Source organism: Oryctolagus cuniculus, chromosome 18, assembly GCF_051225735.1.
Source record: "Oryctolagus cuniculus isolate XC-2025 breed Fujian yellow rabbit chromosome 18, ASM5122573v1, whole genome shotgun sequence".
In the NCBI taxonomy this organism is placed as follows: Eukaryota; Metazoa; Chordata; class Mammalia; order Lagomorpha; family Leporidae; genus Oryctolagus; species Oryctolagus cuniculus.
Window position 1 is genome coordinate 42,479,076 of NC_142884.1, and position 15,456 is coordinate 42,494,531.

The window sequence follows — 15,456 nt, forward strand, 5'->3', positions numbered from 1 at the left end:
GTTTTCCTCCAGGTTTTGGATCCTGAACAAAACCATAACTTCACAGATCATTATCTAAATGTGGCCTTTGACCTTTCCCAAGTTCTTTTTATAGCCACTGCCAACACCACTGCTACTATTCCACCTGCTTTGCTGGACAGGATGGAGATCATTCAGGTCCCAGGTATCTGATTCATGAAGAAAACCATTGTTTGATGTGTCTTGCCTTTCTGAGCATAACTCTTTAAAATTAGTCATGCTGTGGAGTTCATTTGCCAACTCAGGTACCTTCCTGTTACCTGTGGGGGTTACATTTCGAGAGCCCCAGTGAGTGCATGAACCTGCAGATATAATGAACACTATACAGGTCTACATGATGTTTTCTCCTGTTCATACATAGCTATGATGAGTTTCAGGTTATAAATTAGTCACAGTAAGAGATAAACAACAGTGATTAATTTAAAAACCAAGTACAGGTGTTCGCATGGTCAGGTTAGCTTCCCAGCTATCCAATGTTGAACTCTTTACCAGCTCTCTTGGAAAGTGTTCTGTCATCACTTGTTCTGAGTCAGAGGTGGTTCCTGGAGAATAACTGGACTTTCCCATGTTAAATCTGGCCTCACTTTTACAAAAAAGTACGTGGTGCTTCTAAATTCCTCTTTTTAGTTGGATCTGTGGTGAAGTCACATAATACCTTTTTACCATGTCTTCCCTGGAGTGTGCAAAATACACACTTTCATTATGTACAGCAAATAAATTCTAGTGTTTTTCATCCTAAGAGATCAAGTATCAGTGGGTATTTGTTAAAATGAAAATAGAGTAGAAGCTAAATATATTTAAAGAATCTAAAATAAATGTGTTCTAAATATATTTTTCATATTAATCTGTATTTTTTACTGTTAAATGAATGACAGTTGGATCCCTTAATGATCTGTAAGCCCTATAGGTTCTTATATTCAGTTTGAAAATACAGTTAGGAGTAAACCATTGATTTTGTGTGTTTACAAGACTAACATGAGTAATGAGACCCAATTGCCTGGAAATTCCAAATTGAGCAGCAAATCCATAAGATACACTGATGTGAAGTGAAATAATCTAGACGGCTACTACAGATTTGGGTGTCCTGTCTTCTGGCTTTTCCAGTATTTTTTAATATTTTTCTAGTCAAAAGATGTCTTACCAACTCACGTTTTTAATTTTTGCTTGTAAAATGGAAAGGACACATTAGGCAGAATTTATTTTAATGAATTTAAAGACAAAGTAAATTTTTCCTTATTCAGGCTATTAAATAAGTAAGAACGCAAAGTCTTAAATATATTAACATATGTAAGCATATAGATTTTTTTCATTCAAACATATAGAAGCAAAACTTTTATTGGATGCAAGGGGCATCTTAGTTTTTATTTTGTTGCTGAAATGTACAGTTCTGGTTCTGGAAACAACTGTTCTGGAGCCCTCCCTCAGTCATGAATTTGAAAATTCCTTGAATTTTGGAGCCTTTCATGATCTCTTGAATCTGCATTTGGTTCACTTTGGAAGCACGGAATTGTGGGAGCTCCATGAATAATTACCAAACAGAATTTCTTCCTTTCCAGGGTATACCCAGGAGGAGAAGATAGAGATTGCCCATAGGCACTTGATCCCAAAGCAGCTGGCGCAACACGGGCTGACCCCGCAGCAGGTTCAGATCCCTCAGGCCACTACTCTGGACATCATCACCAGGTTAGTCAGCCATCCCGAGGCTTGTTCATGCTTCCGTCTGCAAAGGAGATTGTTGGACTGGCATCTACAGCATCCATTTCTCTTTGTCCCACAACTTCCCAATAATCATTGCTGTACCTGGAGATTCACCCAGGTTCTGTGTTGGACAGGAATTCATAAAGAACACAGAATTTCTTCAAAGCTGAGGACCATCATTGAGCTAGAGTTTAGTTTGTCTTTTTTAAAAAATTATTTTATTTGAAGGACTTATAGATGGAAATGGTTGGGAGCGGGAGCTCAATCGGAGTCTCCCATCTGGGTTGCAGGGACCCAGCTCCTGGAACTGCTGTCCACCAGGATATGCATTAGCATGGAGTTGGAATTCAGAGTGGCTCTGGGACTGGAACCCAGGCACTCCAGTACATATGCAATATCTCAAGTGGCATCTTCTTTTTTTTTTTTTTCTTTTTTTTTTAGGATTTTTATTTATTTATTTATTTATTTGAGAGAATGAGTTTCAGAGAGAGGGAGAGACAGAGAGTTCTGTCTGCTGGCTCACTCCCCAAATGGCCACAACAGCCAGAGCTAAGCCAGTCTGAAGCCAGGAGCCAGGAGCTTGCTCCAGGTCTCCCATGCGGGTGCAACGGCCCAAGCACTTGGGCCATCCTCCAGTGCTTTCCCAGGTCATAGCAGAGAGCTAGCCCGGGGAGTGGAGCAGCTGGGACACAGACCAGTACCCATATGGGATGCCAGTGCTGCAGGGGGAGGTTTAGCTCACTATGCCAGAGTGCTGGCCCCTCAAGTGGCATATTAACTGAGGTACCAGACAACCACCCCCAGAATTTCTTTGTCCCAATAATAATAAGAGATTAATCTGATAAGTTAAGAACCAAACATGTGGAAAGATCTTGAAAGTTGTTGAATTCTCTTAAGAAGTAAAATGTTAGTTTGAGACATCTGTTTTAGATTATTCAGATTTTCTTTTTTGACTGAGGGATTTAAAAAAATCCATAGAGTTTTGGTTGAGAATTAACACTGGAATAATAGAGAATGTACTTTCCCAAGTTTGCTACTAAGTGCTTAAGCCTGGGACAAACAGTACATAAATTATCTGAGCAGAATATTTAGTGTACTTTGTAGACTGCCTGTTTGCATGGAAAATGCACCCTTCTGAGAATTTAGATCTATCCTAGCCTCTAGTTGTTTGCGTGCCTTGATGTTACAGAGCCGTTGCATCATCCGGCAAGTGTGGCAGGTGCCAAGCACTCCTCATATAACCCTTCTCTGGGAACTGCTTTCTCCAGAAATGTGAAGACCGTCTTGAACTTTGGCTTAGAGATTGGTCAATCAGACTACCGTGAAATCTATGCCAGCCTTCCCATGGGCGCCTTGAAATATGTATTCCAAATAGGAAGACTCTGTGATCTCGAAGTTCCTTTTCTTCACTTGCTGTGTGATGTACAGTGCAGATAATGCCAAAAGAAATAAATCGGGTGATTTATATGCCAGAGTCTTCCAACAATAGCATTAATTCCAGATGATAATCATGATGTCTTTGGGTCACTGTCAACAAGTCACTTAACTCTGAATAACTGCCCTATCTGTAAAGTGTGCATAATGGCAAAAAAGCCCCTATCTTATCTGAATCTGAGTAAGAGGTCTTGGTGCTTATTATTTGTGCTTCCTCATTGTTACCTGGAGAAATAGTTCCTTTTTTATAAACTTCATAGCTCAAAACGTCACATCTCATAAAAGCTGTGGGCATCAGAAGTCTCTCAGAGCAGTTTAATTAGTTTTAATACAAGCATTGTTTTAATAAAGCAGAACACATATGTGCTACTTAAGATAAATATTGCAGGCCGGCGCTGTGGCTCAATAGGCTAATCCTCCACCTGTGGCACCTGCACACCAGGTTCTAGTCCCGGTCGGGATGCCGGATCTGTCCCGGTTGCCAGATTCTGTCCCAGTTGCCCCTCTTCCAGGCCAGCTCTCTGCTATGGCCCGGGAGTGCAGTGGAGGATGGCCCAAGTGCTTGGGCCCTGCACCCGCATGGGAGACCAGGAGAAGCTCCTGGCTCCTGCCTTCGGATCAGCACGGTGCGCCGGCCGCAGCAGCCATTGGGGGGTGAACCAACAGAAAAGGAAGACCTTTCTCTCTGTCTGTCTCTCTCTCTCTCACCGTCCACTCTGCCTGTCAAAAACAAATAAATAAGTAAATAAGATAAATATTGCATAGGTAGTGGGGTGCCAAACCTAGGACATAGAGTATTAGTGTTTGAGTTTTCACCTTGGGGGCATGTCATGGTCATGAACCCTTCACATTCTAGTCATCCTCACCTCCCTTCTCAAACTCTTCCAGTTCTAGGGCACTTACTGCCAACAACCTCTTGGTGAGGACTAATTATTACAAAGATACTGTGTGTAATCATTTCTCTGCAATTTTCCACTCTGTCTTAGATGGGAGCCCTGGAATCTAAGCGTGATTCCTCCCTGGTACAGTCCTTTCAGCACTAAAAACAGTGCTGCCAGTCTGTGCCCTGTGAGTGTTCTCTTCAAACTGCACACCCCTGTTTTCTGGGCCATTCCCCTGGGCCTGGCCTCAAAGCTTGTCACCACCTGGTTAGTCGTCTCTGGCTGCGTCCTGACCGTCAGTTTGCTTCTTGCAGCGGAACACAGTGTTTCAGATGTAGCCTGACATGCATAGGATGGCTGTGTTTCTCTTACCCTGACTCTATTGTTTTATGATTATATCTAGATTCTTAACATTTTTTAGATTAATCTGTTGCCCCAGAGTGAATTTCTGCCAACTCAGTATATTCCATTTTGTATTTATAGAGCTGAATTTTTTAACCAAAATATGGAAGTTTGTAATTATGTACATTTTTATTAGTTTTAGCTACCATTAATTTTGACTATCATTAAACACATCAATTTCATGTCCTCTGAAAGTTGGCGAATGTAGCATTTTTATGTTCGAATTGTTATGAGAAGTAGCCAATCCCCACTTGACCTGTGTGACATTTCTTTTCCAGTTTAAAGATGATCTTAAATAGGGAATGATGTGGCTACTTTCTGAGTCATCTGATAGTGATAGCTGCAGTTAGTTCCTAGCCCACTGTTGCTCTGCATTCATAAGATACTATTTTTTGTTGTTGTCCTTGCTTTTAGCAAGTTCCAAATCATTCTGAACATGGTTCTGTTTCTGCATACGTGTGCTGCTGCCTCATGAGCTTCCTCAGTCCTGTTGCTATCATCTTTTGTCCAGACCCTTAAAACTGAGATATCTAGGAAGCTACCATGAGTTCTGTTTTTTTAATTTGAGAGGGATGAAGGTTGGGAGGGAGGGAGAGAGAGAGAGAGAGAGCGAGCTCACATTTGCCACTTCATTCCTCAAATGTCTGGAGCCAGGTCTCCCTGATGGGTGGCAGAGAGCCATCACCTGCTGCCTCCCATGATGCACAGTAGCAGGAAGCTGGGATCAGGAGCAGAGCCAGGTCTTGACGCCAGGCACTGTGATGTGGGATGCAGGTGTCCAGTGGACGCTTTAACTGCCGAGCCAGATGCCCGCCCCAGCTTGTTTGTTTGTTAAGATGCCTCCTCGTTTCCTTCCTCATTGGAATTGTGTGCAGCTATTAATGTGGGCTTTACGTCTTTCTACCTCTGGGTAAGTTTGACTTTAGAACATTTGACCAAGGCTCTTATCTAGCTATTCTCAAGACTTTTACAATCTGCTTTCCTAAGTCAGAGTATGTGTCTAAGTGTCTAAATGCCTGATCAAATCCAGTTTTTCATATTAAGCTGCATTCTTTGCCTGATGTTGCCTATTCAAATCCATCCAAGGCTGAGTGACTAGAAATGCCTACACTGTATAATGGTTTGTGGAATTACCTATAGAATTTGATCTAATATATAAGTTTTGAAAGCAGCTCTGTTTAAGCACATGTAGAGTCTGTTTCACAGAATTTCAGTGCTTGCATCACTTGTCATGCTTTCTTCCTTTAGGAATCTCCACGATGAAAATACACCAACAGGATTGCCATAGTTCCTAGTAAAAATCTGGTTTCTGTCTCAGATTTTTTTTTTTTTTGCTTTAGTTGGACAAAGAATGCAATTTTCTGATTCTTACAGCAACATTTCAAGAATAAATTTATCTAGAATTTTTCTTAAATGGATAAGCTTTATTTAAGAAAACTTAAACATATCATCAAGGAGTAATTGGTGTTTTTTGTGTTACCAAATTTATTTTAGTGATATAAATTTATTAATCAGAGACTTTAGGTATAGAGTAATAGTTAAAGATAATCTGTATAAAGGAAATGCTTGTGGCTGAAAATACATCTGAATGAGAAATAAGAAGTCCTTAATGAGGCATTGTAAGTGTGAAGTTAGTACCCAAAAATAATAATGAACTTTTAAATGTATACTGTTACTTTAGTAAAAAAAAAAAAAATTGATCACATTATGTCTGTCTATTTTTACAGGTAGTATGTAGCCAAAGATAAAATATTTTTCTTTGATGACAGGTATACCCGAGAGGCCGGAGTCCGTTCGCTGGATAGAAAGTTTGGGGCCATTTGCCGCGCTGTCGCCGTGAAGGTGGCAGAAGGACAGCACAAGGAGGCCAAGCTGGAGCGCCCTGATGGCACTGGAGGAGAAGGTCTGTGACCTCGTCTGTGACTGGGCTTGGAGGGAAGGCAGAAGTCACGCTGGCTGTGGAGGGGTCGTGGCAGGTAGTCCTTGGAGCAGTGGCACATGGTACTCACAGGTAGATGCCTCCAATGAGTTAGTAATAACCTAGTACTCGATGTATTTTATCCAGAGATTCCCTTGTACAAATATGAGGAGTCTTCAATATGTTCATGGAAAATGTGTTTTATGGAAAAACTATGCATAGATTGCAGTTTTTTGCACCAAAATAAACATTTTTTAATTCCATTTTCCATGAACTTAAAAAAAAACAGATTTATTTACTTATTTGAAAGGAAGAGTGACAGAAAGAGGGAGAGAGAGATTTTCCATTTGCTGCTTTACTTCCTAAATGGCTGAAACAGTTCTGCTGGGTCAGGCCAAAATTAGGGTCCAGGAACCCCATCTGAGTTTCCCATGTAGGTGGGAGGGACTTAAGTACTTAAACCATCATTTGCTGCTTCCCAGGCACATTAGCAGGGAGCTGGATCGGAAGCGGGGTAGGCAAGGTTCGAACTGATGCTCCGATATGGGATGCTGGTATTGTCAGTGGCGGCTTAACACAGTATAGCAGAATGCCTACCCATCCATGAACTCACTGTTTAAAGAATTATTTATTTATTTTGAAAGGCAGAGTTACAGAGAAAGAGGAAGTGACAGAGAGAGAGAGAGAGAGATCTTGCATCCACTGATTCGCTCCCCAGATGACTGCAACAGCCAGCACTGGGCCAGGCCGAAGCCAGGAGCCAGGCGTTTCATCTGGGTTTCCCATGTGGGTGGCAAGGGCCCAAACGCTCAGGTCATCTTTGTTGCTTTTCCCAGGCCGTTAGCAGGGAGCTGGGTTAGAAGTGGAGCAGCTGGGACACAAACCAACACCCCAACACCCTTGTGGGATGTGGCAGCACAGGCAGTGGCTTTTATCTGCTACGCCATAGCGCTAGCCCCTCCGTGAACTTTTGAAGTGTCTTTGTAGTATAGAGTTTTGTTTGTTTGTTTGTTTGTTCGTTTAGAATTTATTTCATTTTTTTGAAAGGCAGGATGTCAGAAATCTTCTGTTTGCTGGTTCATTCCCCAAATGGCCACAGTGGCTGGGGTTGTTTCAGGCTGATGCCAGGAGCCTGGAACTCCATCCAGATTTCCCACATGGGTGGCATGAGCCCAAGCACTTGGGCCATCTTCCACTGCCTTGCCTAGTCAGGCCCTGCAGTCAGGCCCCTGTAGCTCAGAGTTTTAATTGGACTAATAGTCAGTACTAATGCTTATAGAGTGTAGTAACTTTCTTCAAATTTCTTCCTGATCCAGTTGTTAAGCCTTTGGATAATTTATAGCATAAACCTTGTATAGCATTTAAAAATCCAAACTGGCCAAGTATGACAAGGGCATATCTTTGTTCAGTGGAATGGCTTCATATGCAATCATGTGTTTTTCTCCTACCTTTTCTTTTACATAGAATCAAATGTAATTCCAGTGTTTTTTCTTAAAAAATAATTGTGGAGGCAGTGGCATGAGGAGCACTCTGCTACTGGAATTAGTCAGATGTGAATATTCCCCTTAGCACTCAGTTAAAATGTTCTAACTTCTTGCACCAGAATTTTAAGGGGTCTCAGTTCATCATACCAGGTTGTTATGCAGTTTGCCAAAACTTGCTTTTGACAAACTGGACTTGAGTATTGGAGAATTGAACATTTCCTTCATGGAAGGAGACATTATTATTAGATGTCCTACCGTTTCCTTGGTTCTTTCTGGAAAGCAGTTGGATGAATGTGATCTACAGACTATATACCATGTTGTAGGCCTAATGCAACAGGCACAGTTAGACATCTTCCTTGTTTAGGGTCAGCAGTGTGGCACAGTAGGCTAAGCTGCAGCTTATGATGCTACCATCCCATATGAGTGGCACTTTGAGTCCTGGCCGCTCTGCTTCTGATTCATCTCCCTGCTGATATGCCTGGGAAAACAACAGAAGATGGCCCAAATACTTGGGCCCCTGCCACCCTTGTGGGAGACCCAGATGGAGTTCCAGACTCCTGGCATCAGCTTGGTCCAGCCCTGGCCATTGGAGTGAACCAGTAGATGAAAGATTGATCTCTCTCCCCCTCCCCCTCCCCCTCTCCTGCTGATCACAGCACACTTAACAGCAGTAACATCAGAGTAGATTTTTCACATAATGTTGTTTCTGTGTGATGCTTCCCCCTTGCTCCCATTATGTCTGGGGTAAGCCTCTTGTGTTGCAGCTGAGCAAGGTCATGCCCTTGTGATATGGGGCACGGATAGAAATACTGAGCTCTAAAGGTCTCTCCTACAAATGTTAAAGCTTTGGTTCTTACCTGCTAATGTGTGACTGTGTCCCCTGAAGTTCATGTGTTGGAAACTTAATGCAACAGTGTTGGGAGGTGGGCCTTTAAGGGGTGATTAGGTCATGGGGGCTCTGACCTACAGAGTAGATATATGCTGTTATTTGGGGAGTGGGTTCATTACCACAGGAGTGGGTGATAATTAACCTGATAAAAATAAGTGTGGTCCCCTTCACCTCCCTCCTATGCACACTGGCTTGCCGTGTGCAAGCAAGCAGGCAGGACCTCACCAGATGCCGCCCCTCCATCTTGAGCTTTTTGCCTCTGTAACCCTGGAGCAAACCTATTTCTGTGCCTTGTGGACTGCCCAGTCTGTGATGTTCTCTTCCAGCAGCACAGGACACACTCGGAGTCCTCACCCACACTTGGAGGAGTGCCGTGGCCTCCTGGGCCTTTCTGGGGTTTTGTGGCTACTGATTTCCCCCCACACACCCACAGGCGCTGAGGTTTCTGCTCTCTCTCACCCACTCAGTGTTGGCTTCATTTTGTCCATCCATTTTCTTATTTCTTTTTAAAGATTTATTCATTTGGTAGGCAGAGATATCTTCTATCTGCTGGCTCACTCCCCAATTGGCTGCAACAGCCAGAGCTGGGCCAATCCAAAGCCAGGAGCCAGGAGTTTCTTCCAAGTCTCCCACGCAGGTGCAGGGGCCCAGTGACTTGGGATGTCTTCTACTACTTTCTCAGGCCATAGCAGAGAGCTGGATCAGAAGTGGAGCAGCTGGGACTTGAACCGGCGCTCATATGGGCTGCCGGCACAGCAAGTGGTAGCTTTACCCACTGCCCCACAGCACTGGCCCCCCCATCCATTTTCATTTCTAAAATTTTGTCAGCACCTCTTATTAGCTGTTGTCTTCTTTCTGGTTCTTTTGGTTCTTGCGGGTTAATACCTTTTTAATTAATTTTAGTAGGATTTAGACAGGAAGTATAAAGCTAATGCATGTTCAAAGTACCATTTATAGAAATCTGCATTTTTTTTTTTTTTTGACAGGCAGAGTGGACAGTGAGAGCGAGAGACAGAGAGAAAGGTCTTCCTTTTTGCCGTTGGTTCACCCTCCAATGGCCGCCGCGGCCAGCACGCTGTGGCCGGCGCACTGCGCTGATCCGATGGCAGGAGCCAGGTACTTATCCTGGTCTCCCATGGGGTGCAGGGCCCAAGCACTTGGGCCATCCTCCACTGCACTCCCTGGCCACAGCAGAGAGCTGGCCTGGAAGAGGGGCAACCAGGACAGAATCCGACGCCCCGACCGGGACTAGAACCCGGTGTGCTGGCACCGCAAGGCGGAGGATTAGCCTAGTGAGCCGCAGCGCCGGCCTGAAATCTGCATTTTTTAAAACCCTCATAGGTGAGGACAGTTCTAGCAAAAGTGGAAGTCACTGGTATAGCTGCCAGTGGCAGTGGAGAAGTGAGACATTTGTCTAATTCTGAATGTAAGACCCAGGTCCTGATGTTTCCGAATTCCTCTTTGTATCCTTACAACGCTCACTTGTGCTGTGGCCTAGCAGCTGAGCCCATGTCTTTTTGTTGTCTGTGATATAATTGAAAGAGGTTGGAAGAACTTGACACACTTTGAAAATTGCATTTAAGATTTAGGTGGTATGCTTTAGAATTTATAATAAGACATTCAGGAGGAGTCGATGTGAAAAGAAACTTACTGTAGTTCTAATACACTGCTTCATGTTTGCACATACATCCATTAGCACATTTCTGATAATATCTGTGATTGTGTTAGCTATTTAAAAATAACCTACAAGTATTTAAGGTCTTGTCCAAACAGCTTGTTAGCCTTTTGAGAGCATATGGTTTTTCGTGGTAATGTTCATTTGTTGTTGTTTTTTAATCCATGATCACAGAATACCTCCTAAATGATAATGTAGGTAAACAGATTTGGGTGGTAGAGATAAGAATGAGGACATTCAAATGTATAAACAAGATAAACACTTACCTCCAGGATAATATTGGATGTAGTCCTTAATAGAGATGCAGATAGGGACCAATATTCTATGATGGAAGATCCCTTTAAGTTACTGTAAATGACTGCCCCCCACACCTTAGTGTAATTATAAGGTGTCCTGAAGGTGTCCTGTGTATGACTTCAGCCAAGCCAAAGGAAAAATTTCTACACAAGAGTCTACATTTTCATGTCAGGATTCAAGTGGAGCTCAGTAACTGAAAGTGTCTCATTAAGAAATGAATGATATAAAATTAGAGTATAAAGTAAAACAGTTTATTTATTTATTTATTTGACAAGCAGAGTGGATAGAGAGAGACAGAGAGAAAGGTCTTCCTTTTGCCGTTGGTTCACCCTCCAGTGGCCGCCACAGCTGGCGCGCTGTGCTGATCCGAAGGCAGGAGCCAGGTGCTTCTCCTGGTCTCCCATGTGGGTGCAGGGCCCAAGCACTTGGGCCATCCTCCACTGCACTCCCGGGCCATAGCAGAGAGCTGGCCTGGAAGAGGGGCAACCAGGACAGAATCCGGCACCCTGACCGGGACTAGAACCCAGTGTGCAGGCGCCTCAGGTGGAGGATTAGCCTATTGAGCCGCGGTGCCGGCCTGTCTCTCTCACTGTCTCTGTCAAAAAAAAAAAAAAAATATATATATATATATATATATATATAAAAGATTTATTTATTTATTTGAAAGTTAGTTACACAGAGAGAGAAGGAAAGGCAGAGAGGGAGAGAGAGGTCTTCCATTCGCTGGTTCACTCCCCAAATGGCCATAATAGCCGGAGCTGTGCCGATCTGAAGCCAAGTGTCAGGAGCTTCTTCTGGGTCTCCCTCGGGTGCACGGGCCTAAGGACTTGCACCATCTTCCACTGCTTTCCCAGGCCACAACAGAGAGCTGGTTCAGAAGTGGAGCAGCTAGGACTAAAACCAGCACCTATATGGGATGCCAGCACTGCAGGTGGCAGTCTTACCCGCTATGCGACAGCACAGGCCCCTCTGAGATATTTATTGGTTTGAAGGGGGATAGCACATGACTAAAGTATCATTCTGCTTTTTGTCTGCCTTTAGCCAAAAAAAGGTCCATGCATTCAGTTTTGCATACTTGGCATATTTCTCTGTAGAGTTAGGGAAATGTCCATTTGTTCAAGTACTCGTGGACCATATGTGTCCAATTAATATCTAGTAAGATTTTGTCTCAGAAATTTTCATGGAAAACTGACAGTAGCTTTGAGATTTGACCCTGATCCCCATTCATAAATCTCTTCCCAACATTCTCTATTCTCTATTCACTATGCCTTGCTTGTTTTACTGTGTTAGACAACTCAGATGATCATGTGACTGAGTATGGTTTTACTAATGTTTATTCATCTTTGGATTTCTGACCTTGAATCTGTGGGCTAAATTCATTCTCCAGTTTTAGAAAAGTTCCATCTATTATCTCTTCACATATCCTCCTTCTCTTGTTCTCTTTCATCTGGGACTCCCAATAAGTGGCCTTGTAACTGTCTCTTATCCTCTGCTCGTTTTTTATTAATTTTTCTAATTCATGTTAGCCATTCTGTTTTACCCTGTGTCCAGAGCTCATTACTATCTTCTGCTATTTCCAGTCCTCTGTTAACCCTATAGAACTTTCTGTCAAGGATATTGCATGTTTTACTTTTAGAATATCCATTTGATTCTTTAGTTATCTGTAGATTCCAGTAGGTTCTCTACTGAAATTCTCTATTATTTCATCCAGGTTTTTCTTCCATTTTCTTGGAGATGCTAATCATGGTTTTTAAAGTGCCTATCCCAACCCATGTGTCTGTTGCTATTGGGTTTTTTGTTGGTGCTTGGTGATTTTTAGTCATTTGTTCTGATTTTTTAACATTCCTTCTGTTGTTTTGTTTCTTGTTTGTTTTTTACTGATTGTTAGACATCATGAATGAAAAATAAAGTTCTATCAGTTACAGTTTTCCCAAGAGTTACTCTGAAGGTAGCTGGCAGACACTCTGATCCTGTCCGGGCTTAATGGGATTTTGTTTGGTTGGTTTGTTTTTCGGTTTGTTTTCCAAAGATTTATTTATTTGAAAGGTAGAGTTACAGAGCAAGAGGGAAAGAGACAGGTCTTCCATCCACTGGTTCACTCCCCAAAAGGCTGCAATAGACTGCTCTGGGCTAGGCCAAAGCCAGGAGCCAGGAGATTCTTCTGGACACTTGGACCATCCTTCACTGCTTTCCCAGGCATATTAGCAGGGAGCTGGATTGGAAGTGCAGCAGCCGGGATACAGCCTTTACTGCTAGGATGTGGTACTCCAAGGATGCAGTTCATATTCCTTAGGATGTGACCCCCTACTTCTGAACTCTCAGCAGAAGCCACAGTCAGGTTCCTGGCCTCCAAGCTGCTCTTTTCTCTGGGTTTCTTGAAGTCCAGCCCTGAATGGGCTCAAGTTGGAGTGAGTCAGCAGCACAAGGCAGGGATTTGGAATGTGGATTTTTTTTTTTTTTTTTTAAGCTCCTTCTTTCTGGTCCCCTCCATTCTGAAATTTTGCTCCTCCTCTCAGAACGAATCTGCAGCAGCAGCCCCAGCTGCTTTGGCAACCTTGAAATCAGAGTTACTTTTGACTAAATCATTTCATGAACATCACACTATTCTGACCATTCTAAGTTATGGTAATACTCCATTCTGCCCCCTATCCCAAAGTAAGGAGGGAAAAAAAGCAAAAGGTGAAAACCTTTGAAGAGCTACAGCCTTCGTTTTGTAGCTTTAGGTCACCACTTCACATGTACTTGGCTATTATAGAATCTCTGCTCTGACTCGGTTTGGTTCATGAATCCTTTCGCGGCATTCCCCAGTACACTATGCCTTGCCTGTCTGACCCAGTTAACAGACACATCTGTATAAACTCAGTTCTCCATTTCCCAGTGCATAGGAAAAGAGAAGCTGTAAATTGGGAAAAGGACTGGTGGTGGGGTGGTTTGAGTCATAAGCAGTAAAGTCTGATGTCAGTGAAGACAGGCCTGTCCTCCTATGACAGAGTCCCTGAAGCCCCCGCTGACCACAAATCTGTCTCACTCTATGACACTTGCTGTTCAGTCTGGATCCCATTTTGCCTGAGTTGCATTTTGACATGTATTGTTTCCCTGGCTTTTGCCTTTTGTGGGACAGTGAAGTCAACCTGATGTCTTGAAAAAAGGTAGATACTATGTCCTTGATGCTTTGATATATCCTTTCAAGATAACCTCCCAATCACAAATGCATTCGAGGGGTGGATCTTTAGCCTAGCTGCTAAGACATCAGTAAAGATGCTTGTGTCCCACATAGAGTATCTGGATTCAATTCCCAACTCTGGCCCCTGATTCCAGTGCCTGGAGTTTAAGGAGTTGGGCTCTGTCAACCACATGAGAGACCTGGACTGTGTTCCCAGCTCCTTGTTTCAGCCCTGACTTAGCCCTGACTACCCAAGCATTCGGACAGTTAGCCGCAAAAGGGAGCTCTCTGTCTCTCTCTCTCTCTTTCTGTTTCTTAACCTGTCAAATAAACAAATGTTTTTAAAAGTTGTTCAGGATTTGAATGTTACAGCACTAGTTCTCTTCATTTGCTGACTAATTCTCCTAGTGCACCAGACTCCTGACTGTTGGCGAGAATGGGGGGAGGGGGAGAGGAGTGTGTGTAACCCGCCACTTGAGCAAGTCTGCGTGGTGCAGAGGGTTAGGATGCCATGGAAAGCCGCATGCTAGCAGGTTTGCGTTTGCTCTCTGATCTGTGCTTGCAGCATCTGCGTCCACTCGCTGTCTGCGCTAGCTCTTCTTCCCTTAGCTTCTCTCAGAATCCCATCCTCCAGGAGGAATCGGTTCTCCGTGGGACTGCCTTCAGAAATCTTTGTGGCTTCTGCCATCGACTTCTCGAACCCTAAGAGTGTTTTATGCTGGTTATTTGAAGTGTGGCTTCCTCCTAACCAGAACAGGAAACAGTCCCTGCGGGAAAATCCAGTAATTTTGTTTGCTTCAGCATTTTTTCTTGAAGTAGCCTTCTCCAGATCTGAAACGTACTTATTGCTTGAGGAGCTGCTGCTGCGTGTGTATTTCTTACATTGATGGGGAATGCCATGTGTAACGTTTCTAGGAAGCAGGTTCTGTGCTTTGTGCAGCTTCTTGCTAAGTTCCTTTGTCTTTGTCTTGGAGCAGTCTTCTGTTGTTGCAGGATCTGTCTCTGTCTTTTGAATTTTTACATCAGTTACCTTAGCGCCCTGTAACAGATTGCCCCAGCATTTAGCAGATTAAAGCATTCACCACTTTGGTCATCTCGCGGCGTCTGTGGGTCGGGAGTCCAGAAGCAGCCTGATGGAGCCGTCCTGCCTGCAGACTTTTCCCGAGGCTGCAGTGGAGCTGTCAGCCAGCCGCAGGCCCTTGGAAGACTCCAGGCGCACTGCGTGGTTGTTCGCTGACCTCAGTTCCTCGCAACTGTCGGCCAGGGTCTGCTTTCTTAGCTCGCAGGCCTCTCCCTCAGCCCGGGACAAGGCAGCTGGCTTCCCCCACGGGGCAGTATGTGAGGAAGGGGGAGGGACCCCAGGACAGAAGCCGCAGTCACTACTGCCATGTTCTCTTGGTCACACTCGCCCTGTTGCCCTGTGAGAGAAGGTGGAGATGGGATATTTGGGAGCCATCTTGAAGGAGACCTGGCTCCCACAGGTTTTTGTTTTTCCTTGAAGTTTTTATACATTCAATGTCTGTCAATACAATCTGTATTTTCCAGAGCTGAGATAGTTTAGGGTTCTAAAGAAAACCTGTGGTTTGGATTGTCCTAG

At 43.7% G+C, this 15,456-nt stretch overlaps 1 protein-coding gene across 2 annotated transcripts in view; it reads left to right on the plus strand.

Moving 5' to 3' along the window:
- The window catches only part of LONP2 (lon peptidase 2, peroxisomal), a 107,762-nt gene that overhangs the window by 62,715 nt on the left and 29,591 nt on the right, over nucleotides 1–15,456 (plus strand). For both annotated transcript variants that reach the window (XR_016224841.1, XM_002721344.6), the window contains 3 exons: nucleotides 13–163; nucleotides 1,575–1,701; nucleotides 6,203–6,336. Coding sequence is in view for 1 of the 2 variants with exons in the window: in XM_002721344.6 (XP_002721390.3) it covers nucleotides 13–163; nucleotides 1,575–1,701; nucleotides 6,203–6,336 (412 nt within the window). In the remaining variant the exon portion in view is untranslated. The remainder of the gene's footprint in view (nucleotides 1–12; nucleotides 164–1,574; nucleotides 1,702–6,202; nucleotides 6,337–15,456) is intronic.